This window comes from Somniosus microcephalus, chromosome 5 (genome assembly GCF_052327205.1).
Source record: "Somniosus microcephalus isolate GS21.2 chromosome 5, FLI_Smic_1.0, whole genome shotgun sequence".
Lineage (NCBI taxonomy): Eukaryota > Metazoa > Chordata > Chondrichthyes > Squaliformes > Somniosidae > Somniosus > Somniosus microcephalus.
In genome coordinates this window covers 83,422,161-83,449,096 of record NC_140991.1, presented here as the reverse complement: position 1 = coordinate 83,449,096, position 26,936 = coordinate 83,422,161, and the positions used below count along the sequence as shown (strand labels likewise).

At 42.4% G+C, this 26,936-nt stretch overlaps 1 protein-coding gene and 1 long non-coding RNA gene across 2 annotated transcripts in view; one reads left to right on the top strand and one right to left on the bottom strand.

Moving 5' to 3' along the window:
• itga8 (integrin, alpha 8) overlaps window positions 1–26,936 on the top strand; it is a 291,754-nt gene that overhangs the window by 199,860 nt on the left and 64,958 nt on the right. Inside the window, exons 24-26 of the mRNA XM_085987920.1 lie at window positions 1,763–1,868; window positions 3,621–3,779; window positions 17,947–18,072. Of these exons, the coding sequence (XP_085844046.1) occupies window positions 1,763–1,868; window positions 3,621–3,779; window positions 17,947–18,072 (391 nt within the window). The remainder of the gene's footprint in view (window positions 1–1,762; window positions 1,869–3,620; window positions 3,780–17,946; window positions 18,073–26,936) is intronic.
• LOC147117167 (uncharacterized) lies at window positions 1,114–17,954 on the bottom strand. The gene is made up of 3 exons (XR_015078388.1): window positions 16,520–17,954; window positions 2,530–2,593; window positions 1,114–1,821 (listed from the first exon to the last, which is right to left on the bottom strand). It is a non-coding gene; the product is annotated as an uncharacterized LOC147117167 (long non-coding RNA).

The window sequence follows — 26,936 nt, the reverse complement described above, 5'->3', positions numbered from 1 at the left end:
AACTTCTGTTTTAAATGTAACATCCATTAAGAGCTGAGACATTCCACACAGATTAAATCACTTCAAAATGTTAAAATACCATTCCCCAGTATATTGTATAAAAGGAAGCCTCCTCTATATATGTATTCAACTATGCACATTCACAATCACATTACATCACTTATCCAACTACCTCTTGAATGAGTCTAAGGTTTCCACTGCACTACATTACCTGGAAGTTCATTCCAAGTATTGGTCACTGTTATGATGAAGAAGTTCTTCCTGACATTTGTCCCAAACTTTCTTTTCACCAGTTTTAGCTTATGCCCTCTTGTTCTAGTGGATGGACATACCTTGAAGTTGTGCTCCGAAAATATTTTGTGCGCCTTTTAATATCTTGTATACTTCTACAAGGGCCCATCTCTGTCACTTCCTTTCAAGGTTAAAAAGACCCATTCCCCCAGTCTTTCCTCATATCTCAAGCCTTGGACACTAGGCATCAGGCTTTTGGCTCTTCTCTACACTACTTCCATAGTCTGAATGTTTCACTTCTGTCTGAACTCTGAGGAAAGACTCGTGACCAAAATAGTACTCAAAAGTGCAAACTGACTAGTGCACTGTACAATTTTAACATGACATCCTTAGGCTTATACTGAACTGACCTGGCAATATAATTAAGCTTTCTGTTCCCTTTGTGTATTGCTGTATGCAGTGATTTGATATGTTAACTGGCATTGCACCCATTACTTCCCATACCTTGAAATCACTTCTCTAACCAGGCTTTTACCAATAGAATGTTGAGAATTTTGCAATGTTGTTCCAATCATTTTAAAAACAGAGGTTTGAGACGTGCCACAAATGTATTGCTCCAGAAATGAAAATGTAACAACATTACAAAAAATGTGAACTTTATAAAATCAGACCACAGAATCTTAGAGCAATTGTTGACTTGATGTATAACAATACCCGGAATGGTGGAAAACTCTAAATCTGATGAAAGACTGAAGCTAAAGATTAGGAAATAACAAAGAGAAACAAACTTCTCTTCACGAGATGACTGCAGGCCAGGACCATTGGGAAAGCGTTGCCATCACTTTAGCAGGAAGGAAATACCATAGGAATTACACCCACATATACAACCAGAGCATTTATTAGCTGGTGAGTTTCAAAACCATCAAAGGCACATAATTCATTGTGTGACATTAAAACCAAAAAGAGAAATATAGCACCCATAACAGTCTGGAAGTTTCATTTAACTGACAAGTGACACAATGTGGGTGATTTTCTGAAAAATGAACTACATATAGTTTTGGTTACTGTTTAGTAGCAAGAGAACACATTATTCCTTCTAAGAAATTGTTTGCTTTGCTTTCTGAAGACGGCAAGAGGGATGGAAGGAAAATGTGTTTTTCTCCATCTGGTTAGTCTGATTTTAATTAGTTGAATTGCATAGTTGAGAATAGGAAAAAAATGTAATTCCCCTAACAGTCTTTCACCTTCTATAATTTGGGTTTGGATTAATGAAAAATGTTTTCTTTTTAATATAACATTAGGTGTGATGTTCTCTATTGTTTCTTCCATTAAAGGGTCCCAGTTGAGGCTCATCCTGAGTTTGTAATTGCATTTTTCCACCTTTTGTTTGAAGCATCGATCTAGTCTATCTTATTTTCCTTTGCTTCTCACATGCTTGACTTTTTTTTTCTTGTGTTGCTTTAAAGTGTACGACTGAACATGATCTGTGCAGCTTAACCACAAAGACTGAGCCATTGTGTTCTTGTACTAGGGTGTCCCATCCTGAGCAAATCTTCCTGCCCATCACTGACTGGAAGATTAAAGAAAGACCTAAGAAAGAGGAGCACATTGGACCATTAGTCCGGCATGTTTATGAAGTGAGTTTAAAAAAAAACATGTTTCTTATATTCATTTTGATAAATGCTTGAAAGAATAATTATAAAGTTATGAAATAGAATATTTGGTGACAAAAGACTAGTTTTTCAGTTTTAAATCAATAGAACAGTATGAACATATGCGTGACACATGTTAAATAATTCATTCCAGATTCAATGTTGCAAGTTTTTTTATTAATGATTATAGAGAAGCCTTCATGGTACATATGAAAAAACTTCCATCAGTTCCCTCTTTAAAATTCACTTGCAAAGAATTCTCATGAACTTCAATATCATTTTTTTTTAGTTCAGCCTATCCGTTGGTAGTTGAAGCAGTATTGCTATTAATATAATTGTGATACAAACTTGAAAGGGATACTTTCTGATCATGTAAAGGAGCTAAATTAATATGAAGGGAGATGAATATCAGACAATTATGGACCTGCAAGGTCTGATTTGCCATTTTGAGATTTTCTTGACCATTTTTCCACAATAAGAATTTTGAGAAAGAATTTTTTTTTTAAGCATTGGGGTTTTATACCAAAGTGTCTTTTGTGCAAGTTTTTTTTTAAAAGGCAGTGAGGAAATAGGTGGTTAAAAATTCTAATGAGCTAAATTTTGATGTTATTTCCCCATAGACTGTAAATAATAATCAATTTATTACCTTGTTTTGGCAATCAATAGACATCTCATGCCCATTATGTAGGGAAGTCCTTGGTCTCGTCTAGCTGTGAAAACAGGGTAATAAAAAAGAGAAGTAGAGCCAATCAGTCAGATCTTCCAACAAAATGCTGTGAATGCAAGTTTTGGGCAGGCTCAAAATTTTAGCATGCAAGTGGGTAGTTAGAAGTTATTTTGTTTAAGGCAAGTAAGATGGCCCATTGATATGGGGAAGCATAGCATGTCAATATTTAGCATTATTACGCAAAGACAAGCTTTACTGTTTAAATATACTCATAATTGTTGCTTTGTTGCTTCAATCACTGTGGAATAAAACAGCTTAATGATTCGTATCTGGCTTTGCCTTATCAAGTGCTTCCTCGGTCCAGCTTTAAAGAGCTTGAAGATGAACATGTGCAAAAGACACAAATATCAAGTTCAGATCACAGGGGGATACTATTGCTACACCCGTGTGTTATGCTATTGTACAGTTAGATATTGGGTAGTTCAAACTACTCATAGAAGTGACTAGCAACACTATCCTTGAGAGAATATCTAAGGAGAGACCCTAAATTTGTAACATATTGGGAAGAGAGCCACTCCAGGCTGTTTGTTGCATCTCCTAGTGGCATAGACAGAGGTATGGGAGCTCATCCACTCAGCTAGAGGTGATGCACAGTGCGGGAAGAGGATGAAAGTAATGAATTACATTTTGTAAAGTTATTAATTGTATTAGTGTGTGCCGCATATTAACTTTTGGTCAAAACTTTTGTTATGTCTATATTCATTTGGTCAAGGAGCAGTGAAAAATATAAGTGGTCCTCATTGAATAACAACCAATTTATATCATCTAATGGATTAATAATATATTTGAACTTTCAGTGGATAGGTGGACTTCATGTTATGTCTATATTAATTTGGGAATCCTTTACCATACTACACTTTCAAAAGCTTCTTGGGGTGACATTACTTCACTGCTCTGTGAAAAGCAGTCATGTTGGCTGTCTGTAATGTATGTTATTGACATCCTGCCTTTAGTTATTAACAGGAAGACCTGCAATATTATCTTGTGTTTTTGTTAAAACATTTGTTCAGCTGCACAACAGTGGGCCGAGTGCAATCAGTGCTGCCGTCATGGAAGTGGGTTGGCCTAGTCATTACCGAGGCGAATATCTACTGTACATCTTGCAGATACAAACAAATGGGCCTTTACACTGCCGCATGAATGCTACAATTAATCCACTACAGCTAGAGGTAGGCATCACTTTACTATTTTCTATAAATGACTGCTGTAAAAGTAATTGATTCAAGTCTGCAGAATAAAACCTAAGGTGAAATCAAGCACTCAGTGTCTTCTCAAGTGAGTTGGTCAACCAAATCTTGAAAAATGATTATTTCTGTGATCTAAATATTGAAAAAATGACAACTGCAACGAATCCAGCCGATTAATATGATTTTTTTTTTAAAAACAGTTAAGTACACACTTGCCTTGAGAGATAAAGGAGAATTGTTTTCCATCTGTAGCAGCAGGAGTGCACAGTGTGTAGGCTATACAGGACTGAGAAACTTTCTATGGTCAGTTGTACAGTCAATGCAGCAGATTTATACTAGTAACAAGTTCAACAGGATATAAATCACGTTAAATTGATTAGACACTGTTCATAACACATTTTGCATACTTATCATATAACATGGTAGAATGCAGTGATAATATATTGGTTCAGTTCAGTGGTGAAGATATTTTTCAGACTTGAGTCATGATAAAAGACCAAAGACACCAGATGGCATTTTGCCCAACATAAATTATGTTGTTATTGCTAGCTACACTGTCATTAATTAATTTTTAATTGCCATTGTCATAACATATAGGTTTGATAATTTCCTGGTTCTCCTGTAAAAAAATATAACCTGACTGATGGATGTATACATTCCAATTAGTTAATAATGTGTTAGTGTTTTAATGTGTTAAAACATAAATGTTGCTGGAAAATGAAAATGAAATGTAAGGTGCTCATTTGCTTAATCACACAAGCAGTGATACTTAACTGTTTTTCGGACAAAAAAATAATAACGCGGTTACAAAGTGGCTAGTTGCTAGTAACTAGGTAGATTTTTGAGTAGTAAGCATCTTCTGGGGAGAGTGTAGAGAGGAGAACTGGACGGGGAGGATTGCATGTCTGTAACAGAGCCTGTCTGATATTCCTCTCTGTGTCTTGCCCAGGTGATGTTTAATATCCAGGTGGTAAAATCCAAAATCTACCCCAATAAGTTTAGCCTGGTAATTGTGTATACAGAATATAGGTCTTTTTGTTTGAACTGCTTACAGTGTGATGTTTTATCAAACATCCTCTATTGTGAATAATAAAGACAACACTTGCAGAGAATAATGTTGAGGAAATTGTAAAGATAAGTTCACATTCAGTTTAAGGATTGGTAATACTATAAGGACATACTATAAATGAAATGATTCACTGGCTGTTTCAAACAGCTCCAAATCATAAAAGATAGATACAGATGAGGAAATCCATTCAGGTCAGTCATCCAGTAAAGTCCCACAGTACCCCACCCCCTCCACATCCTATCATAGAATCCAACTATTTATTAAATGATTCCAAGATTATTGCCTCCGAGATTGATTCCCTGTATTGGTCGCTCTTTGTGTGAAGAATAATATCCTTATATCAGTCCTAAATTTGCCTTTTACTCGTCTGAGTCCATGGGCTGGATTTTGATACTGGGGCGGACTGGGGTCGTGTAATCCGCATTTCATGTTAGCCACCCGATTCTAAATCGATGTGGGAAAATGATGCCATTTTAACTTAATTGGCCAATTGAGTTCCAACGTGTGGGAACCCATGGCCAATGAGTTTTTCCAGTCTGAAAGTCGCCTCCAATGACGTCATCATTGCTGCTGCATTTAAGGTCTGCAACAAGCCTTTCTTCTTCTGCAGACTGCCAAGCTTTTTGCCCTTGCATGTTAGAGGCACCTGCAGGCAGAATGGCCAGCGATAGACCTAGGTCTGCACCCCGCTTTGATGACATTGCCCTGCAGGCTTTAGTAGAGGGAGCAAGAGCAAATAAAGAGGTGCTCTTCCCTTCTTCAGGGAGGAAGAAGCCTCCCCAGCAAACCAAGGCTGTGTGGATCCAGGTGGCAGAGGAGGTCAACTCTTTGTCAATAACCCGCAGAACCTGGCTTCAGTGCAGGAAGAGGTTTCATGACCTTCTGCGCACTGGAAAAGTGAGTATGAATTTCCCATCACCCTCAATCTGATCCCCATTGCCTCTCCTCACCAGCACTCAGCTTTAGCAATCTCTTCCTCCACTTCCCACTTGACACTGACATCCATGTACCCTTACCCATTCCCTCTCTCTCTATGGTCACATTCACCTAACTATTCGACTATGCAGCCCTCACACTCCCTATCACTGTGATGCAATTACAACTTAGAACACACAGGGAGGGCCCTTGGTCTTGCCACCTCACTCCATTTTTGTCTCCTTCTAAGCATCTATGCTATGGATTCTCTACACTCACTCCTTCATTCTCACTCAAACTCCACTTGTCTCCCTCATTGTAGGAAAAGAGAGCTCACAATAAGAGGGAAAGAGTGAGGACAGGCGGAGGGCCACCCTCAGTAGCCCAGCTCACCACCTGGGAGGAGGCAGTCCTGGAGATTGTGGGAGTGGAGGAAGATTCCCAAGTGGGGGACGGACAGATGGGTGCATCACAGCAAGCTGGTGACAGAATAGTTTTCCATCTCTCTCATTGACATTGCATGAGTCGCTGATAATGATTCTGAAGCTCTAACAGATGGACTTATGATCATCTGCAATATGCAATGTGCATGTAACCTTGGCATCACATCTCTGACTCTTTCCTTTACTCCCGCACAGGACCATCGCAAGCACCCGTCCCCACTAGCCAGGAGGAAGAGCCTTAGCATCCAGACTCCTCAGAGGAAGCTGCAACCTCTGAGGGCGCAGCGTCAGCAGAATTCAGCGCACCCAGCACCAGCGCAGACACTCGCACCTCGGTGGGACCTTTGCGAGATAGAGTAGTGTTGTCACCTGGTGTATCACAGCTCACAAGTGAGCATCAGCAGATTGTGGAGACAGGGACAGCAGTGGAGAGTCCTAGTCAGAGGGTGCAGGACTCTGCCAGCTCGGCTTAGCTGCATGTCGACCCTCTGCCTCTGGGTCCATCCATAAGATCAGCGGTGCTGGAACTCCAGGAACGGATGCAGGAGTCTCTGGCAGGTTTTGTCTCCAGGGTTGCTGCGAGTGTGGAGCGAATGGAGGAGTCCATTGCGAACATGAGCAGAGCCTTTGTGGAGTCATTGGCGCATGAACGCATCACCATGGAAAGGATGGCAACCTCCATGGAGGTGATAAGTCGCCAGAGTGCAGAAAACATGGTGAGTGTTCTGAATAGAATGACATCTCTGGAGGAGCGATGGTCATCTATTGAATAGAGAAACCAGACCTTCATGGAAGTCCTTCTGAGTAGGACTGCCAGTGCAGATATGGGTCCCCATGGCCCCCCTGATGTGCAGCAAGGTGCTCTCAAGCCACTTGCAAGCGCTGAGGGGGACCTGACCCATGAGAGGGAAGTTGGTGGCAGACATCAAGGAAGTGGGTGCTCCTCTCCAAGCGCTTACACTTCCATGTCACTGCAGAACCCTCGGTCAGAGCCCCACCAGAGTCCACACCCAACTGAGATTGGTGTCTCAACCCCTGCACAGCCGCAGGAGCAGCAGACTGTTGGCGAGCCCTCACAGGTTCGCAACCCCAGAGGACGCCTGCCAAAGGTGTCGAGACAGGAGCAGCAAGAAAGTGAGCAAGGAGTCTCCACATCTGCTGAAGCCACAGGGAAGCACCACGTAGGAGAATGCGTAAGAACATAAGAACATAAGAAATAGGAGCAGGAGTAGGCCAATCGGCCCCTCGAGCCTGCTCCACCATTCAATAAGATCATGGCTGATCTGATCCGAACCTCAAATCTTCTATCACTCTGCATCCACCCGAACCCATGTGATCTCCCGGGAGAGGTGAAAAACCAGATAAAGACCCAATGGCCAATTTGGGAGAAAAAAATCTGGGAAATTCCTCTCCGACCCATCTAGGCGATCGAAATTCTTCCAGGAGATCACTCTGTCCCTATATTTTCTACAGTACTTACCTTCTGTAAAGGCGATCTCCACCCCAGCCAGGAACAGGAATAAAACCATCTCCTGAAATCTAACAGAATTAGAACACAGTAGGAGCAGAACAAGGCTACACGGCCCCTGGGCCCGCTCCACTACCCACAGGGCCATGACCATTCCGAACCCAGACTCATGTCCAATTTCCTGCCCGCTCCCCGTAACCCTTTATTCCCTTTACTTCTAGGAAACTATCTATTTCTGTTTTAAATTTATTTAATGATGTAGCTTCCACAGCTTTCTGGGGCAGCAAATTCCACAAACCTACCACCCTCTGAGTGAAGAAGTTTCTCCTCATCTCAGTTTTGAATGAGCAGCCCCTTATTTTAAGATTATGCCCCCTAGTTCTAGTTTCACCCATCATTGGGAACATCCTCACCGCATCCACCCGATCAAGCCCCTTCACAATCTTATATGTTTCAATAAGATCGCCTCTCATTCTTCTGAACTCCAATGAGTAGAGTCCCAATCTACTCAACCTCTCCTCATATGACCACCCCCTCATCCCCGGGATTAACCGAGTGAACCTTCTTTGTACTGACTTTGTAAGAGAAAGATACTGCACAAATAGTCACAAGGGAAGTCACTTGGGTGAAATTTGATGTTTAATATTAAAAAACTATCAGATGGTTACTGTAAATAAAAAATCTGATGGCTACTGCTGCAGTTGTGGCGTGTGTCATTTCGCTAATGGGACTTCCACATTGCAGGCTTAGGATTACTTGGTATATGCCTCAGTTGAGGAAGCGCTCAGTGAAGGTGGCGAGAGGGGTTTCCCAGGAGGTCACACTGGAGATGGGTGTCAGGCTCCAAACTTCCACAGCTGTGGTTATGCCTTCTAAAAGTTCCCCCAGACCTGAGACAACAAAGTCCTGCCACCTGCAAATGATGGCTGATCAAATCTCCTATTTAATGGTTGAGCTGCAGCTGATAGTCAGCAATCCAATTGTGCTACCACCAGGTTTCACCGTCATGTTTCAGAACAGGCGGGCTTCACGTGGGAAAAGGGTTAAAATCACAAAGGCCTATCAAAATGGCATTATAGAGGCAATTTAGTGCTTGTTAAGGGCCTTAACTGCCTATCCCGCCTCTTGGAGGCGGGACGGAGACGGGACCAGTAGACACGATTTCATGAAAATTGCTTGGAGGCGGGGTTGGGCCCGCCCGCCAGTTTTTGCAATTTTAACCCCCCACATGCCTCCAATCCCGCCTCAACGGCCCGATGAAAATCGAACCCCATGTCTTCTTGTCCTTCTGGCACAGATTAATTTGAAGCAATATTCTGGATCTACCTTCTTCATTAACAATTTACAATTTTACATACCTGTCAAAAAATCACTTCACTTTTACCTTGTTTCATGGCTGAAAAGTCCAAGGCCCTCAATTTCCTTGGACTTTCTGTCACTGCACCACTATCTTTGTCGGAAGTGCGGTGGAAACACTGTTTATGCATGAATGGGGTTTCCTCCACACGCACTTCCGATGAAGTTACTGCGGCGCAGTGGCAGAAAGTCCAAGGAAGTTCAGGGCCCAACTTCATTCGATCTTTTCAGATAGGTCTTTGACACTAGGAATCAGCCTTGTGGATATTTTATGACCTGCCTCCAGGGCTTGAATGCCTTTCTTGTGTTGTGCAGATAAAAACTAGACACAGTATGCAAGCTGTGGTCTGACTAGAGCATTATACAGTTTAAGCATGAGTTGTACTCTACTATTTTACCCATATAATTTAGCATTCTATTTGCTTTGTTGATTTCGGCTGCGTAGTGACTGGACATGTTGAGCATTGGGTCTGCTGAACCCCTAAACCTCTTTCAACTTCATCCGCAGCTATTTCAGCACTATTCATGGAGTATGTGTGTTGCCTATTGTTCATTCCAACGTGCAATACTTTACATTTGTCTGCATTAAATTTCATCTGCTATTAGTCTTCCCACACATATTTTATCTGACTCATTTTGTGGTTCCCCAGGTACCTCCTCAGATTTAACTGACCCTACTGATCTAAATTAGGGCTATTAGGGGTGCAATACCGTTTTTGATGCACCCTATTCAGCACTGACCCACATCCCTCCACCCCAACCCCAACCCCAAATAACTCCCTTAACAAATTTCAGATGATTGCTTATTTATTCCCAAGTTTTATCCTGAAACCCCATCAATTTAAGTTTAAATAACCTTTTCTGTAAAGCAGATATTGCCCAATCTTGTATATACTCACAATGAGCAAGGAAAAAACAGGTCACCTCTGGGCTGCTTTCCATATCTCCTCGTGGCCTGTTTCAAAGCGATATTGGCAGACGCTTGGGAATAGGTTGTTCATGTGTTTTCTCATTAGGTATAAAAATAGGATGCGGGGAACAGTGACTTAAGGATCATTCTCCCTATGATTTTCCTACTCTCTGCTGAGAACCACATGGCCTGTTTTGTATTTCCCCATAGCAGTGCAAGTTAGATAATGAACCTAGCGGATCGGAGTATCACTGGCTTCAACACATACACTGTCATTCTATAACATCATATGTTGGTATTCTAATGCCCAGTACTGCTACAAAGCATTTTCACTTTCCTCAAATGTGTCCTTTAATTCCTCCATCTTCAGAATTCCTGGGTTACACATCCATCTCCAGCCAAGAGGGCAAGCAGTTAACATACTGCGAAATCTTTGCTAATGTTGCTTTTAAGCCTGAGGCTTTTCATACCTCTTCTGTGAGGAGACATTTTTTCCTCGTCGCTATGATTCTACTAAAAGCATGGATAAGATCAGAAGCCCAGTATGTGAAGAATCATAGGATGAAACCATATTCTACCAGTGGATGAGATGGTGAATTGGCACCAAAATCACTATCAACTTCAAACTATCATGCAGCTTTTGTTCTTTTGTGAGATCAACAACGCAGTCTTGTCACTGAGCTACTGCTGCTTTTCCAGGCATGTGGTACAGGTGGTGAACTTAAATTGTCTATATGGTTAGAAATTTTTGAGAAATCATTAACAAACTTTTTTCAACAGGCAATAATTGGGCATTGCTTACTACTTCTGGCTAAAATAATGCAGCAATTAAAATAACAACATAGGATAGACTTATTTTCCTTCTTCACTTTACCCACTGTATATGTTTTACATTTGAAAGATCAAACAAACTAAAAGTGATTTTCCTATATGGGAACACAGCAGCATTTCCCCCCCCCCAGATCATTTACATCACCTAGGAGAGCTCCAGGCACAGGCCCAGGCTGTAGCTGTGCCTTGTGTCTACAAATCAGTGAGGAAATGTGAGTGTGGCTGGGGAGCATCAACCAGAAGGCCATAGTACTTCCAGTCGTCCCAGGGGTGTCCTCGTGACCCCTGCAGACCTTTTAGTCCATGGGTTCTAGAGGCAGGTCCTTACTCCAGCTTTCAACAGGCTCCGATGCGGCACCCAACAAGTGATTGTGAGGAAAATGAGGTGGGAAGCGGAGATTGTTTCCTTCCAACTCATTTAAAAGTGAACGTCCACGACAGGTACAAGCCCACTTGCACCACAGGAAGGGTGAAGACCTGATGTAATGGGTCTTTGCCTCATTTTCCTCTTCCCTGTGCCTCGGGTTTTGACCAATGGTGTTCAAACCCAGCCACCAAGAGACATAGGAGAGTAGCCAATAACATAAAAGAAATCAGAATAATAAAAGGCCATTTGGACAATCAAGCCCATATCTTTCCACAGACCACTATCATGGGCTCTATGCAACCCATTTAATTTGTTGACAAAAGGCTTTACAAAGTATCCTCCTTACAATGGTAAATGAAGCAAAGATATCAGAATGCCTTTTGAGTATATTGACCAGTTACATTCCTTGGCATGACATTTCCATGGTCTTATCAGTCCAGGAGCCATTATCTTCCAAAGACATGTCAATATAAATCTAAATTTTATACCTTGTACCATCCAGCTTTGAAAAGCTCAACATGTATGACATGAATCAGTCATTCATGAAAGAAAGACTTATGAAATAATACTGAGCGACCTGCGGGTGGCGCTGTTCAGGGAGAGTATAACTACTTGGGCACGGGCCCAGCTTGCGCAGGACTTTCTTAACAGGAACTAGTGAAGAACACAACTAGACCTCCATGTTGTAAAACAGTTGATTAAAGCTTTGTTTAATGCTTAGACCAAGTGCCTAGTAGTTTTCTTACGTCAATGTATTTGTAATGCGATGCAAACTATGCAGCCTTGAGTCTTGAGCTGCAGACTGTGCTTCCATTACAGACTTGGCCCCAAAGTTAAACATTAGGCTTCTACAGCTAAAGTGGAAATATAACAAATGTCCTCAGATCTGTCAAGTCGACCTTAGGAATCTCACTTACATCTCTTAAAAAATACTCCCATTTTAATATGTTCCGCACCAAACAAAGCCTAAATGACTCTTCTGCTTTAAAGTGGCCTGAAGGTGTGGGGAGAACGGGAGGGAAGCTGATTGCAGGTTGGCAGCAACCCCTGGGAGTAATATGGAGTCGGGATGAGCATTTCTGCTCCTCCTGGTTCCATATCAAACCTAAAAAGAAACTCATCATTTTTGGTGGCAGCCACTTGCTAGACTGCATCCATACCTGGAAAACCTGAGCGGTGCAGGCCCAATGCCCAGCACGGACACACGGGATATCGGGCCCTTTGGAGCCGACCTCTGTAATACAGCACTCTCGCAACAAAACATAGCGTATACGCAAAAGCAAAATACTGCGGATGCTGGAAATCTGAAATAAGAACTAAAATGCTGGAAATACTCAGCAGGTCAGGTGGCATCTGTGGAGAGAAGAACAAAGTTAACACTGAGGTCTAATTTTTCTGCTTTTATAGCCTCTGTGCATCCTTTTTTGTGTAGTTTTGCACATTTTTAGCTGCTTGTTGTCTTCAATTTTTGAACCTTTTGGGTCCAAGACCTCAGTGAAAATAAAGTGTAAACAGCATAACCTCTCCAGAACATTCAGTCATCACTGAACAATCTGAAACATTTGCAGTCAATTAAAATGATTTCAGCAACACTGATCAGGAAATACTAAGCTGCTTTTGGGCATTTGGTCATTACATGCTATAGCACATTTAGCTAGAAAATGTTTAACTGTTTGAATGCTGAAAGACCATTTTACCATTCAAAATGTTCAAAATTGTTTAAATCTTTCATACAATCACAAAAATTAACTGCAAACTTCTAGCATTAATGTTATAAAGTAAGATTGGAGAAGTGTCCGCAGTTGTTTGTGTCTTAAATAGAACCTCTGATTGAACTATGAAACAATACATCTCCTCTTGAACCAACCAAATCCTACTATCTCGAAAAGCAAGGCAGAACCAAATAAATGAGCTGAAGATACCTACATCCAACAAAGAAAGATCTTAACTATGCAGCAATTACTGAAGACCAGCAAAAACTCAGCAGATACATAATAACAGAAGAAATAGGAGCAGGAGTAGCCCTTCGACCCTGCTCTGTCATTCAATAAGATCATGTCTGATCTTGCACCTCAACTCCACCTTCCCGCACTATCCCCCTATCCCTTGGTTCCCTTAGTATCCAAAAATCTATCGATCTCTGTCTTGAATATCCTCAACGACTGAACATCCACAGCCCTCTGGGTAGAGAATTCCAAAGATTCACAACCCTCTGAGTGAAGAAATTTCTCCTCATCTCAGTCCTAAATGGCCAACCCCTTATTCTGAGACTGTGACCCCTAGTTCTATACAAAACCATTCGGGATCCCACATTGAGTGCTCAAACCAGGAAAAAAAATAGTGGGAACCCCAACCTGATCAGACTAGGCTTCTCTAAGGGCCACCAGCACTGGGAAGAAAAGTCTATAATTTAAGTCAATGGGGACCCATGTTACTGCTGCCAAAAACTGGGAAAATTCCTAACATTGTGAAGAATAGAAAAGCTTAGTGTTTACCACAAACATCAAAGGACCGATTTTTAACTCCCGCCCTCCCAAAGCCAAGCACCATTTCCATGGGTCCCTGGCGGCAGCCTGGCTTGCCCCCACCCCCGCCCCACACTAATTTTTCGTCCTTCCCACTAGTGCTGACGTTATTCCCACTGGCTTCTGGTAACAGTCTGAATTGGGGCATAGAAATGAGGCCTTGGAGTTAAAACCTCCCTGGCCACACGCTCCAGGGGGCCAGACAGTTCACCGCCCGCTTCACGGACCGCAGGCCCCATTCGCACCCCAAGTAAAAATTGGCTCTCAAGTTTCTTCATTCACAATGTGGCACAGTATATCCCTCCCTCAAACTGCTGCTCAAAGCAACAGGAAGACCCTAGGACAATGAGCCTGAATCTATGCGCCACCACTAAAATCAAATTATAATCCTGTTGATAAGCCTTCTCAATCAACACAAAATTATAAAACCAGTATTGAGGACCTGTCACTGCATCCTGGTGCAAGAGCTTCTCGCTCCTCACCTGGATCTTCATCCAAACCTGGAACACACCAGTATTTTCTGATTCAGATTAGAGGATTCAGGGTTGAAGCAAGTAGCAAGTAAGCCTGCCCAACAGTTGAAATATAGACAATATTTCTCAACAAACCTAAAGGCCTAGAAACAGCAGAGATAGGAATCTGTGAGCGATCATCTCTTGAAACTCAAATAACGATGTGCCACATGTTAACAGGGACCAAATCATTGTTCACGAACTTGATAACCTCAACAACTGCAGCAGAACGTGCATGGTTAATATCTTTTGAGTGAGGGAAATGGCAAAGGAACCTTCACCCAGAATCTATTTGGTAAAATATATACGGACGTACATCTCCCTCGTCTAATGAGCCAGCTCTTAGCAGTATGGGCAAGGCAGATACATATCCATATGTAGAAATTTGTCTTCAGAATTACTGAATATACAATGGAATTTTTAATGGGATAAAAGAGAATATTACAATCGGACAAAAGGAGAAATTCTACGACCCAGCGTTCCCAGCCAGGTGCTGTGTTCGGCAAGTCACACTTCAGAAGGAAGTGTCTTTTGCTTTTTATTTCCTTTGCATACAGTATTTTTGGCATGAGACTGCAAAGCACATTCCATTGGCATTTGGAAGTTGTGACTCCTTTCACTCCATTGGACTGGCTGGCAAGCCGCGAAGGTGGGAATACGTCAAGACTGGGGCTGCTCTCACTCTTTACAAGCTTTTCCTAGGCATTGTCGAATTGATGCTGGCTCTGATCTACCAGTTTACCATGGTGTACAATCGGACAACTGAGCTTCGGCCATGCCTAAATGGCAATAAAATTTAATGTGGAACCATAAGAGAGCTCAATAAGGACTTAAAGGACCCAGTCTGAGTGGAAGACACACTGTAGAAAAAGGAGCTTGAGACAAGATATTGCTGAAATCAAATCAAAGGTGTTGCTACGGGTACCCGCATGGGTCCTAGCTATTCCTGCCTTTTCATGGGATATGTGGAACACTCTTTTTTTCCAGTCCTACTCCCTCACCTCTTTTTCCGGTACATTGATGACTGTATCGGTGCCGTTTCCTGCTCTCGCCCTGAACTAGACACTTTCATTCACTTTGCCTCCAATTTCCACCCTTCCCTCACCTTCACATGGTCCATCTCCAACTTTTCCCTTCCCTTCCTCAACTTCTCCGTCTCCATCTCTAGGGATAGGTTATTGACCAACATTCACTACAAACCCACTGACTCCCACAGCTACCTGGACTACACTTCCTCCCACCCCGCCTCCTGTAAGGACTCTATTCCATTCTCCCAGTTTCTCCATCTCCACCGCATCTGCTCCGACGATGCCACCTTCCACACCAGTGCTTCCAACATGTCTTCCTTTTTCCTCAACCGAGGATTCCCTCTACCGTGGTTAACACAGCCCTCGACCGTGTCCATTCTATCTCCCGCACTTCTGCCCTCACCCCTGCCCCTCCCTCCCGGAACCACGATAGGGTTCCCCTTGTCCTCACCTTTCACCCCACCAGCCTCCACATTCAACAGATCATCCTCCGCCATTTCCGCCACCTCCAACGTGATCCCACCACCAAATGCATCTTCCCCTCCCCTCCCCTTTCAGCATTCCGTAGGGACCGCTCCCTCCGAGACACCCTAGTCCACTCCTCTATCACCCCCAGCACCCCTTCCCCTTCGCCCGGCACCTTCCCGTGCAAGCGCGGGAGATGCAACACCTGCCCTTATACCTCCCCCCTTCCCACTGTCCAGGGCCCCAAACACCCGTTCCAGGTGAAACAGCGATTTACTTGTACTTCTTGCAATCTAGTATACTGTATTCGCTGCTCACAATGTGGTCCCCTCTACATTGGGGAGACCAAACGCAGATTGGGTGACCGCTTTGCAGAACACCTCCGTTCAGTCCGTAAGGGTGACCCCGAGCTTCCGGTCACCTGTCATTTTAATTCACCGCTCCATTCCCACTCAGACCTCACCGTACTCGGGCTCTTGCATTGTTCCACGGAAACCCAGCGTAAGCTCGAGGAACAGCACCTCCTCTTCCGATTAGGCACTTTACAGCCTTCCAGACTCAATATCAAGTTCAACAATTTCAGATCATAACCTCGGCCCCTATTACATTTTTACTTATATTTTTTATCCACACCTTTGTTTTGGCCCTTCCCCCTTTTTTACTCTCCCACATGGCAGCTGTCTCTCATTCTGCCAGCGCATTTCACACCTAATCTAGAGCCGTCTTTTGTCTCCACTAGTCCTATCACCATCTCGTCTCATTTTGAATACCTCTTAATGTCTCTTCACTTCTCTTTTGTTCTTTCATCCCCATTTCCCAGCCCCCAAACTGACCTTTTAATCTGTTTCATTTCCTGTGTTTTTTCAGTCCTGACGAAGGGTTCCGACCTGAAACGTTGACTCTATTTCTCTCTCCACGGATGTTGCCTGGCCTGCTGAGTTTTTCCAGCATTTTCTGTTGTTATTGCTGAAATTAATGTGTTTTTAAAAGTAGACATAAACTGTTGAGACTGTATTGTGCTTTTCCTTTCCATTATCAAGGTTAATGTTTCCGGTAAGAACCAAGTGAGGGCAAGACTGTTGTCCCTAGTGTCAGGAATATTGGAAGTGGCCCTAACAGAAAAGTAAATCCATGGGCCAGAATTTGCTGTAGCAGGGCATCTAATGTCATCTGCCGTTAGTTAGACTTCCCCTTCACCCTTTAGCTCAAAACATTTTTGCCGATAAAGTTGCTGAAATTGCAAGCTGATAACAGCGCAGTGAGAGAAACAGGACATCTGGGACCCGAGTGAACTGAGCAGCCAACAGGGTATCTCCTTAACCAAAGAGATTTAAGGATTGGGAACTAAACAGCGGAAGGTCTGAGAAGGAGGGTGAATTAAAGGGGGTTAATTCAATGTCAAATCGGGTACAGAAAGATAATAAAGATATGGAAGAAAGATTGGATTAAGAGAGAGAGAAAAAAAGTCAGAAAGGAAAAGTTAAGAAAAAACTATTTTAAATGTGACATTTTTGAATATCCCCAAAATATTCAAAACCTGAAGGAATGAGACGCCACACTTGTAATAGTTAATTTTCTGTGCCAGAGAGGTTAATTGGCAGACATTAACATTTATCACATCATTTAAATGGGTACTTACGCTTGTAATGACAAGACTTAATTTTCTGTGGGGCGTTTAAGCGGCAATTCATGGGCAAATACAACAAGTTCCTAAAATAAATGGGGAGGCTCAGGCCGAGATGCCGTTTTCGTGAAGCTAATGGCAAAGGGGCGCAACTCGGACAGCAACTTTTGAATATTCACATTTAACCACGCATCTGTTCCTCGCCTGAAGTTTCTGTACCATTTACCCATAAATAACGGCAAGCACCTTGCTGTTATTTTGACAGCAAATTCTGGCCCATTCGGAGTATGTGGGGATGCATTTCTTTTCAGAAGAAACAGTTTTTAAAAAGTTATAACCTTTTGGTGTTGCAGTTTTTTTGGGGGCAGGAATGCCTAGGTTTACATACTATACTGCATTAACTTATTAAAGAGAATGATGGATGGCATCAAGCTGTGCTGTATGTTGCTGTGCATTCATGCTGCTGGACGGGGTTAACTTGTGTAACAGTTTCAATAGACTGATTCAATTTACAGGAACAATATGCCATTAAATCTAAAGACAGTGCCTATGAAAGAGGTAAAGTTTCATGATTTCATGGTTTCACTAGTCATCAGTCAGGTTTTTCTCATGGGTGTATCATTTTTCTGGTTGTAGACTGCTGACCCATCACCTGTCGGAGAGCATATCAGCTTGCGGGGCCCTTCCACGACCACACATCACATCACAAGACGAGAAGTGAGGTTGCCACAGCCGCTGAAACAATATCATACAAGAATACTGGTAAGGAAAAGACAATGCCAATTGTGAAAATGATTTTCCTTTATTGATCCTTTTAGAAAATACATTATTCCTATAACTATTGTGCACTCCCAACAGTATATGGTAAGTGAGGCCGGAATTCCTCATAGGTAAGAACAGGTGGGTTGGAGGCATAGCAGGGGGGGGGGAAGTGAAAGTTGTGCAAATGTAAAACCCGACCCCAACCCACCCACTTTCACCTTTCACTCAGGTGGGACGGGGTGGGGGGGGTTGCAGGCTGCCAACCCGCTGCCAGGAGGCGGGTTGGCAATCCAAATATGATAATGAGGCCTGAAGCCTCTACTTTAACGGCAGGCAGCCAGGGATACCGGGGCTTGGAATTCCCGGTGGCTGCAACGAGGCAGCCTCAGCCTTGGGGAGCAATCCTTGTGGGTCAGGAGGTGCAGGAGTGCTTCCTCCCGGCCCCCCAAGCTCCCCCACCATCAGCCCGCACCCCCTGGCACATTTTGGGAGCACAGCCTCATTATTTGCATCCAAACTGCCTTCGGAAAATTGGGTGGGACACATAATTTACCATATTTTCAAGACATTTCCCGTTCTCTCTTTTTTTTCCTTCCATTTTCAAACTACAAACTTCTAGTTTTACAATAGCAGGAAAATTTCAGAAGGTCACATAGTTAACTGCAAACTCCCAGCAGTACACTTGGATCAACAAATGGGACACATATGTCCATTTCCTGTAGGTCGGAGATAACAAATAACAAAGAACATAGAATCAATTTTGGATTCCACCTGTATAGCCGATAGTTTTTCGTCAATAATTTAAATTTGTTTTGTTTTACTCCTTGCTGAAGGAACCTTCTTACCTATGAAGGACATACAATAAGCAATTAGCTTCATTTTTGGGGGGAGGTATGTAAACTTCAACATGTAAACCGTCAGGTAAATGACTTAAAACGTATAAGCGGATTAAAAAAAACCCGAGATAAATAGTGGCAAGAATTAGCAGACGATGAAAGCAGAAATTTGCCAACTTTTTTAGGGTTAAGGTGGCTCCAAGATGACAACCTAGCTGACGTGTTAATTCGATGCTGGAATCAGTAATATTCTAGGGTACTGTTGATAATTGACCAGCCATGCTGGCTCACTAATGGAACCTGGAGGGATAGACTTGTCGCTGAGCATTAGGATTCTTTACAATCGGCTCCAGATAACAGTTTAGGTCAATGGCCGGCCTAAAGGGGATAGAGTGATCCCCCATTGAAGAAGCGAGACAAGCAGCGGGAAGCTTATCAGTGCCCTGTGCTGGTAGGCCACATGGTTTTAGCTATTTAAACCTCAGCAGTACCTTTGAGCACACCTAGAAATCCTTGGCCCAGAAATTAGATGATGCCTGCCAGTTTTTCAGGCACAAAAAGGGTGCCTACCCATCCAAAATGCTGGTGGGGTGGTGTGCTCATTACGCGACGTAAATGCACCACCTGCCATATTAGTAAAGGCAGAGAAAGAGGCGTCCAGGGCCCGTATCTGAAACAAGCATTCGGCCCTTCGCCTAATGCCTGTTTGAGGCCCCCTTTGCAAAATTGGGCTGCTCTAAATGTACCTGGCCAGGCGCTGGGCCGCTGTGTTCAGGATAACATGGTCTACAGGCGGCCTAACCAGCGGTCCTTAAAGGGACCAGCAAGGTAAATTTAAAAAAATACTTACCTGAATGTGGAGCTGGGAGGTGCAGGAGTGCTCCTCTCACTCCTGAAATTGAAATTGTTTTCTCCAGTGAGCTGCCTGGATACCAGCGGGTTTCCGAAACTCGTCCATCTCATGTAAACGAGCTTCGAGGCCCAATATCGGGTGTGCCTCGGGCCTATCTGATCAGGTACTGGGATCGTTCTCTGCCTGCAGTTCTCGTCGGCAGGCCGCTGCAATCCAATTTCTAGGCCCTTATGTCTTGGCTCTGCTGACATGCGCCAAAACTTTCTAGACTTAGTTATGTGTGGTGTGCCCCTTCTGGGAAAGAATGTGCTCTCCATATTGGGGGCAAACAAAAACTCTACTTCTGTGGATATCTCAGTAGCTTGGTTTGGAAACCCCCTTTTTAAAACTTTTTTTGTGTGTTTTTCTAGTTGAGGGCACATTTTACTAATTGTAATGCTTTGGAAAACTGCTTGAGAGCATTGAGCTATTCATGGTAGCTACTCAGCAAATCAGAAGAATATGGCATTAATTGAGAATGTGCCAACTGGTGCACACTTCCCTTCCACCACTTCAAAAGGATTGGCTTCCACTGCAAGCATATTTATATCAACTAGCACTTGGAGATTGTCAGGGGCTTATTTATATTGCTGCTTCCACCAGTGCTAATGCAGATCCTGTTGTTATTATATGCTATCTTTTTCTGTGGAAGTGACAGAAGTAGACATTATTGGCAAGACTCATGTAAGTTTGAATTACGTTTCCTGTAGGGTCATGGCATCCACAATACAAGTGTTTTTGATCCTGTTTAAAACAAAAACCTTCATTATAACATTTTTACATAATTCTATCTGTATCAACATAGAGCTAACTATAGTTTGCAATGACAATGTTTGCAATACCTTAATCCATCAGACTGAAAAATGTGAATATAGTGCATAGTAAAGATTGCAGCAGTTCCAGTTTCCCATCACTTTGGGGCCTGTCCTGAAGTGTAGTACTTCTTTCTCACATTCTTCCATATCCTTTTGTTTTCTGAGGCATTATTGATATATTCAGTAACCTGTACCTGAATTTGGTTATTGGTCTGCACTCTGGTCCTGAAAAGGTTATTTTATTTCTCAGCCATCTCTTCAAGGAAGACAGTGAAACCTCAGTCAGAAAAGCAGGGTTTTTGAATAATGTGACCAGCCATTGGCTGTGCATTCTGATTTCCCTGCTTCATTTACGACAATCACAAACAAAACAGGTGAATTGATCATTTCTAAAGTAGAAAAACATACCTGAATTGTTGGATCTAAAATTGTTAACAGGCCTTTTTTGTGAAATAATTTCTGTGAATAAACTAGAAATATTCAAATACATTGTTGGCTATTTATAACATTCGCCAGCCTTGGATTTCTCTATCTTTAATGATTGACTGTAAAACATTAGCTGCCAGCCTTTCCTAATGTGACCTTGCCTTATTTTTGTCTGACCTTGCCTTTTTGTAATTTGTTTGTAGGGGATAATAAACAGGACAAAGTCTAATCAGCTTGATGGATGGTCAATGAATAATTTAGTTATTTCTGGAAATGAGCTTCCTTGGTAACCTTTTAAGTGCCAGATGTCCTTTGTACATTGCAGAACATACACAAGATATTTGTAATATAATTTCCTTAAAATGATCTTTAAAATATTAATGTTGACTATTATAAATAAGTGAAGAACATAACAGCCCTTTATAAAGCTGCACTCTAAGTAAATGAAGTGCAGCAATTATTCTGTAGATTTTAAAAGGTTAACGACTGTGAGGACTGAGGTTAGCTTTTATTTGCCGTAGTTTCTAGAGGCTTTGTGCATGTATTATAATATATATTCAACTCTTAATACCCTCAGAAATTTTCCTTGAAAATGTAAATTAATCCCATTGTGACTACCGGCAAAACAAGTGGCAATGATGTTCCGCTGCTAGATCATAATAGTTAGTATATTTAATTCATGGACTGTTAACATTAACCTAATTTAATAACTTAATTCAGAAGTGGGGTCAATAAAGCTATCAAATTATTTTGAATCGCAATGTGATGCAACAATAAGAAAGAACTGCACAACTCCATTAGAGCTAGTAGGTTATTTTTAAAATAAAATGTGTTTGAGAGGAGTAAGGTATGGCCACCGAACCTCCAGCACCCCCCATCGCCCCCTTCCCGGTGCTGACAATGGACAAGCTATCATTGCTTACGTCATATGAAGTCAGGAATCCAATGAGAAACAAAAATCTAAAATCAGAAAGAAAATGTTCAAATCAGTCATATAGTTCATGGTGCAAAAGCAGCATTCCTTTAATGCTAAAGAATAGGAGGTGCTGCTGCAGGAATCGCACCAAAGTAGGGTGATGTTATTTGGGGCTAAAGACTACTCTCCAGTAAGAGCGCAGGTGCCTGCTGAATAAAAGGAGGTTGCCAAGTGTGGTTACTTAGGCACCTCACACAAGCCTGCAAATGAGGAAGAAAATTGCTGGTTTCAGGAGCAAGGGGAAGGTAAAGCCTGCCTGTACATTTGCACACACATTCTGTGGGACCCATCAACCCTAACACAAATCTAGACTGGTAACTGCTCCGCCCTCTGGGAGATACTGCAGCATTTTTGCACACAATCTTTTATTGTGCCTAAACTGCATGGAACATTTTTATTGATGGTGGCGATGGCAGCTGAGGAACAGCCAACAGATGTTGGCGCATCTGGCCAATGATGCTCCTCTGGTATTAGTGGATTTCTCCGTATGGTCAACTGCCATGGATAGCCCTGTTCTCCTAAAACCCAGTGTTACTTCTCTTTGAAATAATATGGGAACTATGAAGGGTAATATGGCTGCTTCCTAGATAATGGTCACTCATCTGCATGATGATGTTTCTGTAGTCACATGCCATTTCAACAGTAAATCAGTGTAATACCTTTCCATTCAAAAAACCATGGGGTTGCTGAGAATAGCATTGATGCTCACATGGCCTCATGTGACACATTGCAGTCGAGAAAACCCCGTCACCCACTGAAAGCTGTACACCCCATCCAGTTGATGCTTCTTTTCTACAGGAAAGGGCCCTTTCAAGCATAGTGTTTGCCACTTGCTTGATATATATGTGTGCACTCCAGATGGCCTATTCATAGAATCATAGATATTTACAGCACAGAAGGAGGCCATTCGGCCTGTCGTGCCTGTGCTGGCTCTTTGAAAAAGCAGTCATGCTTAATCCCACACCCCCGCTTTTTGTCCGTAACCCTGTAAGTGCCTCATCCTCAAGTCCTGTCCAACTCCCTTTTAAAATTATCTATGAAATCAGCTCCCACCACCTTTTCAGGTAGAGCGTTCCAAATCCTGACAACGCTCTGAGTGAAAAAAATTCTCCTTATCTCCCCTCTAGATCTCTTGCCAATGATTTTAAATCTATGACCTTTGATTATTGATCCACACGCCAGAGGGAATAGTTTTTCTCTATCTACTCTATCAAAGCCTCTCATCATCTTGAAAACCTCTACTAGGTCACCCTTTAACCGTCTCTGTTCCAAGGAGAACAATCCTAACATTTCCAACCTCTCCTCGTAACTGAAGTCCCTCATCCCTGGTAGCATCCTGGTAAACCTCCTCTGTACCCTTTCTAAGGCCTTTACATCTTTCCTGAAGTGTGGTGCCCAGAATTGTCCACAATACTCCTGCTGAGGCCTAACCAGTGATTTATAAAGTTCCAGCATGATCTCTTCGCTTTTATATTCTATTACTCTATTTATAAACCCAAGGGGCCCATATGCTTTTTTAATCACCATATCAACTTACCCTTCCTCCTTTAAGTATTTGTGTATATGGACACCAAGGTCTCTGCTCATCTACACTTTTCATAATCCTGCCATTTATAGTATACTGTCTTTCCATATGAGTCCTCCCGAGGTGCATCACTTCACACTTCTCCACATTGAACTCCATTTGCTATGCTTCTGCCCATTTCACCATCCTGTCTATGTTGTCCTGAAGCCTATAACTATCCTCATCACTATCTATTACTTTGCTGAGTTTTGTATCATCTACAAACTTTATAATGCTGCTCTCTACACCCGAGTCTAGGTCATTTATAAAAATTGAAAAGAGTAATGGACCCAAAACTGACTCTTGGGAACACCACTGCAAACCACCTCCCAATCTGAAAAACATCCATCCACCGCCACTCTTTGCTTCCTGTATCCATACTGTCACGTCTCCCTTAATTCTATGGGCTTCCATCTTGTTAATAAGCCTCCTGTGTGGCACTTTGTCGCATGCCTTCTGAAAGTCCATATGTACAACATCAACCTTGATCAACCTTCTGTTACCTCATCAAAGAGTTCAATCAAGTTAGTCAGACACGATTTGCCTTTAACAAATCCATGTTGGATCTCCTTCATTAACCCATGCCTTTACAAATGAAAGTTTATTTTGTCCCTGATAATGATTTCCAATAACTTTCCCACCATGTTAGGCTGACTGGCCTGTAGTTTCCTGGCTTATCCCTCTCCCCTTTCTTGAATAGTGGTATAACATTAGCAAACCCTCCAGTGCTCTGGCACTACTCGTGTGTCCAATGATGATTGAAAGATTGTGACCAATGCCTCTGCTATTTCTACCTTTGCTTCTATCAGCACCCTAGGATGCATTCCATCTGGACCAGGTGACTTACCAACTTACAGTAATGCTATCTTTGTAGTACGTTTTCTCTATGTATTACTATCCTATCCATAACTTTCCCCTGCTCTTTTAATGTAACCTTCACACCATCTGCTTCCTTTGTGGAGACAGATGCAAAGTACTCAGTTAATACTTCAGCCATGTCCTCTGCCTCAACATGAAGATTTCCCTTTGGGTCCTTAATAGGCCCAACTTTTTCCCTAGCTAACCACTAACACTTTATAGGTTTATAAAATGTTTTAGGGTTCACTTTAATGTTGCCTGCTAATCTTTTCTTGTAACCTCTCTTTAACTCCCAAAAATAACTTTTTCAATTCCCTCCTGTACTTTCCATAATCTTCCTGGTTATTAATTTAGTCTTGTTCCTGACATTTGTCATAAGGCTCCTTTTTCTGCTTTAGTTTAACTTTTATTTCCTTTGTCATCCAGAGCATATTAGCTTTGGATGCTCTACCTTTTCCCTTCAAATATTCCCTTAAGGCATATGTCTAGTTTGTACCTGAACTATCTCTTCCCTGAATGCCCTCCATTACTCCGTTACTGCTTAACCCTGCAATCACATTTTCCAATTTACCTGTGCTAGTTCCTTCTTAAATCACTGAAATTAGCTCTTCCCCAGTTGAGCATTTTTACCTTCACTATTTTCTGGCCTCTTTCCATAATTACTTTAAACCAAATTATGTTGTGGTCACTGTTAGCTGGATGATCTCCTACTGTAACACGCTCCACTTGCCCTACTTCATTTCTCAGAATCAGATCCAACACTGCTACCTTGTTGGACTGGAGACATATTAATCAAGGAAGTTCTCCTGTACACATATCAGAAATTCCTGTCCTTCGCTACCCTTAGCACTATGTTTTTCCTACTCTATATCAGGGTAACTAAAGTCTCCTAATGTTACTACTCTAATTTTGTTGCACACTTCTGAAATTTGCCAACAAATTTTCTCATCTCCTTCTCACTGTTTGGAGCTGTATAAGAAAACTCCCAACAATATAACAGCTGTTGTTGCAGATGTCTCCTTGGGTAACTTGGAAAACTTCATGCTTTAGTAACCTTCACATATGCGTGAAGATGAGTTTCTAATCCAGTTGTGGTCTGCATATCATTGTATACCAGCAGAGGCGATGTAGACAAGAATTAATACATAATTTACATCAAATATACATTCCTTTAAGGCACAAAAAACCCACAGGAAAAGTGCTCCAACTGTGCCTAACAAGAGAAGTTAAAGATAGTATTAGATCAAAGGAAGAGGCTTATAATGTTGCCAAAAGAGTAGTAAGCCTGAGGATTGGGAGGATTTTAGAATTCAGCAAAGGAGGACCAAGAAATTGACAAAGAAAGGGAAAATAGAATATGAGAGTAAACTAGCAAGAGACATAAAAATAGACTGTAAAAGCTTCTATAGGTATGTAAAAAGGAAAAGATTAGCAAAAGTAAATGTGGGTCCCTTACAGGCTGAGACAGGAGAAATTATAATGGGGAATAAGGAAATGGCAGAGAAAGTAAGTAAATACTTTGGCCGCAATTTTGTCAATGGATGCGGGTTTGGAGCAGATCAGGTGGTTTCCAACTTCCAGCCCTGCCCCCAACTGCATGCGGCCCACGGACGTGACTTTACGTTGTTAAGCCCGCCCTGCGGGCTTGCCGGTCAATTAAGAGGAAGCGGGTCAGATGACGTCATTTGATGATGCATCATCTGTCGGTTTTTTTAAAGGGACCACGCGCAATTTTTTTTTGACAGCTCATTTCTCAGTGTTTGACAGCATTGAGGTGTACAAAGGCGTACTTGCACCCAGGCTCTCCAATGACTCCCTCCATAGGCTGGAACAGAGGGCAGCTGCAGGTCAGGTGACAGAAGCGATCTGTCACTGGTGAGAGAGGTTCTCCCAATCAGGTGGCACTAGACATAATTTTCAAAACTTGTTACCTAAAGAAATGTGTAAATGCATTCAAAATACATTTCCCAACATTTTCTTACTTCTGAGACTCACCAGTGCACCATTGGATCCTTCACACCATTTCTGCAGCTGACATCAATGCAGAAACATTACAGCAGACTTACAACACGCCACACTTACCTGGCGTGGTGTCCAGACGTCGGGAAGCCCGAGGCAGAAGCGGCAAAATTAAAAAATAGCCTGTCAACTACTCTCAACTACCTGTTAACAGGCAGGTAATTGGCTTTAATCCTCTTCCCGCCACTAGATGTCGGGTCCATGCGCAAATCAGGGACCCGACACTTGGGAGAATTGTTTGGAGGCGAGTTGACAGCGGGATCGGACCCCGCCGTCAATCAAAACGATTTTAACCTTTGACCCACCTCCAAACCCGCCCTCTCAGTGCCGATAAAATCGTGGTCTTTGTGTCTGTCTTCACGGAAGAAGACGCAAAAAACTTTCCGGAAATAGTGGAGAACTGAGGCTCAAGCGAGAATGAGGAACTGAAAGAAATTAGTTATTAGTAAAAAATATAGTACTGGAGAAATTAATGGGA